Below are 2,755 nucleotides of genomic sequence, written 5' to 3'. Positions count from 1 at the left end.
AGTTTTAGTATTTCTGAAGTTTGTTAAGTATTTTGAGTTTGGTAATAGTTTTACCATTACGGGGGAGTTTGGTTATAGTTTAACCATTAGTATAGTGGATTGGAACGCTCATGTTTTTAGGTCATGTTTAGTCCGAGTTATGGACCATCCAAGTAAGGATGATTGTTTGTGGAGCAGCATAATTTGCGCCCACGGGATGTATTCCCTTTTACCAAGACCAAAGACGAGCAAAAAAAAATTCCACCCCTATTTTCAAGATTGAAGTTTTTACCCTGAGGCGTTTGTTGACATGATTTGTCCGTCCTCAACATATTGTCCACGACATATGTGTTCCGCTTTGTGACTGCAAAGTTTGCGTTTTGCGTACCACGTTTGTCGTGCGGGGGAGTATTGAGGTAACTTGGAAAGCAAGACAGCGGACCAAGCCCGTGAAGCCCGTAAAGCCGAAGTCAAAGAATATTTTAGATATCCTATTGTGATAAGGATTAAGAGATTTAGAATATTTACTTATTCATGTTTATCTATTTCCTATTCTAATTAGGTTAAACATAAGTTAGTCTCTCTATATATTGTGTATCAATTCTATTGAGATCAATAACACAGAATAAAGAGTTTTCCCCTAAATCCTTCTCTACTTTCTACATATAGAATATCAGTATGGACTTTGCTTTCTATCGAAGCACTATAAAGCATTATTATCCCTTTCTTTGTTCGGACCTAGCCAGGGAACATTTGAACCCCAAACTATAAATAGTACGTAGCGGACTAGCGTAATTAAGTCCATGTATAACAGTATAAAGTATGAACCCTTTGCCTTAAGCTTAGATATCCTTTTCTTGCTTTGCCTAAAGAAAAAGAATATCAAATTTTAAACATGCATGTGAAATTGTCGTTGTGAACATACCGATTGACCCATGAAAATCCACTTCGATAATCTATAAACAAAATATCTGAGTGTACTTTCTTTTCTCATTTTTGTACAAAACCACAATAAAATCACAAGATTATATCGCTGTTAGTTTATATGAAAATTTACAATTCTTTGATTATATATTTTGAGCATAAAAATCAAAATAAAGAACTGTTCAAAGAACATTTTTTGTAAAATTTTGAGATATCTACATATATAACTTTTAAGGCTTACCTACGGTACCTACCCTTGCTAGATATAACCACTAACCAAGCCAAAGATAACTTCGTTCCAAAACAAAGCATATATACAAATTTATACACATAATATGTGTATTGTTTACAATCTATAAACAAAACTTACAAGTCCCTGACAACACATACACATCCCCATGGGCTACCGGGACAGCGATGATTTTCCCCTTAGACATATTCAGGAAAAAACTTCATGTACAAGAAGAAATGGTGTCTGCAAGCTTTGTGGAAATAAGGTTTCTTTAGAATCTTGCGCTTTTTACTGTCGTACATGTTGGTCTCATTACCACAAGGATTGTCTCACAATAACTTACCCGAGGATTCATGAGCATACACTCACCTTCATTCATAGATATAATGCCTTCACTTGTGATGCTTGTGGGGAGGTCTATGAGGGGGACGTGAATATGTTCGCATGTTTGCAATGCAATTTCCTTGTCCATAGAAAATGTATTTTCTTACCAAAGGTTATAAAAATCACACGTCACTCGCATTATCTTTCACACACTTTTTGTATCCCTGATGGAGACTTGCAATGTAGAATTTGTTGGAGTATGTACCACAAGCTCAAAATTGGTTATGGAGGATATATTTGTATTGACAAGGCATGTGGTTACGTTGCCCATCCAAGATGTGCAACGGAAGATGAAGTGTGGGATGGCAGAGATGTAGAAGGAGGAGCTGAAGAAGAGAGTAATTTTGAAGTTGATCTTGCGGCGTTGGTGGAGATGGATGGTAGATCCATACGACATTTTAGCCATGACCATGACCTTATAAGGTTTGATGTGAACTGTGAAGAAGAAAGTGGACAGGTCTGTCAAGCCTGCATCCTTCCAATTGATTTTGGTAATTTATTGAGTTGCAAAGGATGTGACTTTGCTCTCCACGACGCATGTGCAAGTCTTCCTCGGAAGTTGGAACACGGGTTACATCGTCATCCGCTAACCTTACAGATCGACATAAAGAACACCGAAGATGGATTCTTCATTTGCTCTGCTTGTCGCCAAGAATCTTGCGGATTCATGTACAAGTGTTGCCAAGAAGATTGTGGGTTCAAAATAGATGTAAAGTGTGCTTCCTTTGTCTGGCCATTCAACCATATAGCCCACCCTGCACATCCTCTCTTTCTTAAACTAGTTAATCACGAATATAACTGTGAGGGTTGCAATCAGCGTTCAGCCATTGTGGCACATTGTAGCACGTGCTACTTCCCTATGGAGTTCAAGTGCTTGACTTTGCCAAGATTGGTAAAATACAAGCACGACGTTCATCCACTCACATTATATTGTGATAAAGGCTTCACAATGGGATTTGCGAGGCCACCAAATTGGTGATGTGAGGTATGCGAAGAAGAAATAAATGTAAACAAGTTGTTCTACATCTGCCATGATTGCAATACCACTTTACATATTGAGTGCCTAATGGGGAACTATCCGTATTTGAAGCATGGTCATAGGATCAAAGTGAATGGTCTCAAGTTAGAGATTGCTTCAAACAATGGTGTTTCTCGACCGATTTGCTATACATGTCACCGTATATGCAAAGACAAACTGGTTTTCATCAATGGGAAAGATGTATGTTTCTGCTCTAT

The 2,755-nt window shown here is 37.9% G+C and overlaps 1 protein-coding gene across 1 annotated transcript; it reads left to right on the top strand.

The window, feature by feature from the left end:
- The first annotated feature begins 1,214 nt into the window (after positions 1–1,214).
- LOC110227436 lies at positions 1,215–2,746 on the top strand. The gene has a single exon (XM_021021557.1). The coding sequence runs from the start codon at positions 1,302–1,304 to the stop codon at positions 2,496–2,498; it is 1,197 nt and encodes a 398-aa protein (XP_020877216.1). The 5' UTR covers positions 1,215–1,301; the 3' UTR covers positions 2,499–2,746.
- Positions 2,747–2,755: the final 9 nt, after the last annotated feature.

The sequence above is a fragment of the Arabidopsis lyrata genome (genome assembly GCF_000004255.2).
Source record: "Arabidopsis lyrata subsp. lyrata unplaced genomic scaffold ARALYscaffold_780, whole genome shotgun sequence".
NCBI lineage: Eukaryota > Viridiplantae > Streptophyta > Magnoliopsida > Brassicales > Brassicaceae > Arabidopsis > Arabidopsis lyrata.
Note: the sequence above shows the minus strand (reverse complement) of the source record. Positions and strands in the feature narration are given on the sequence as shown.

Excerpts from the sequence above, each read along its gene's own strand:
- LOC110227436 (XM_021021557.1), top strand. The coding sequence starts at position 1,302 with ATGGGCTACCGGGACAGCGATGATTTTCCCCTTAGACATATTCAGGAA.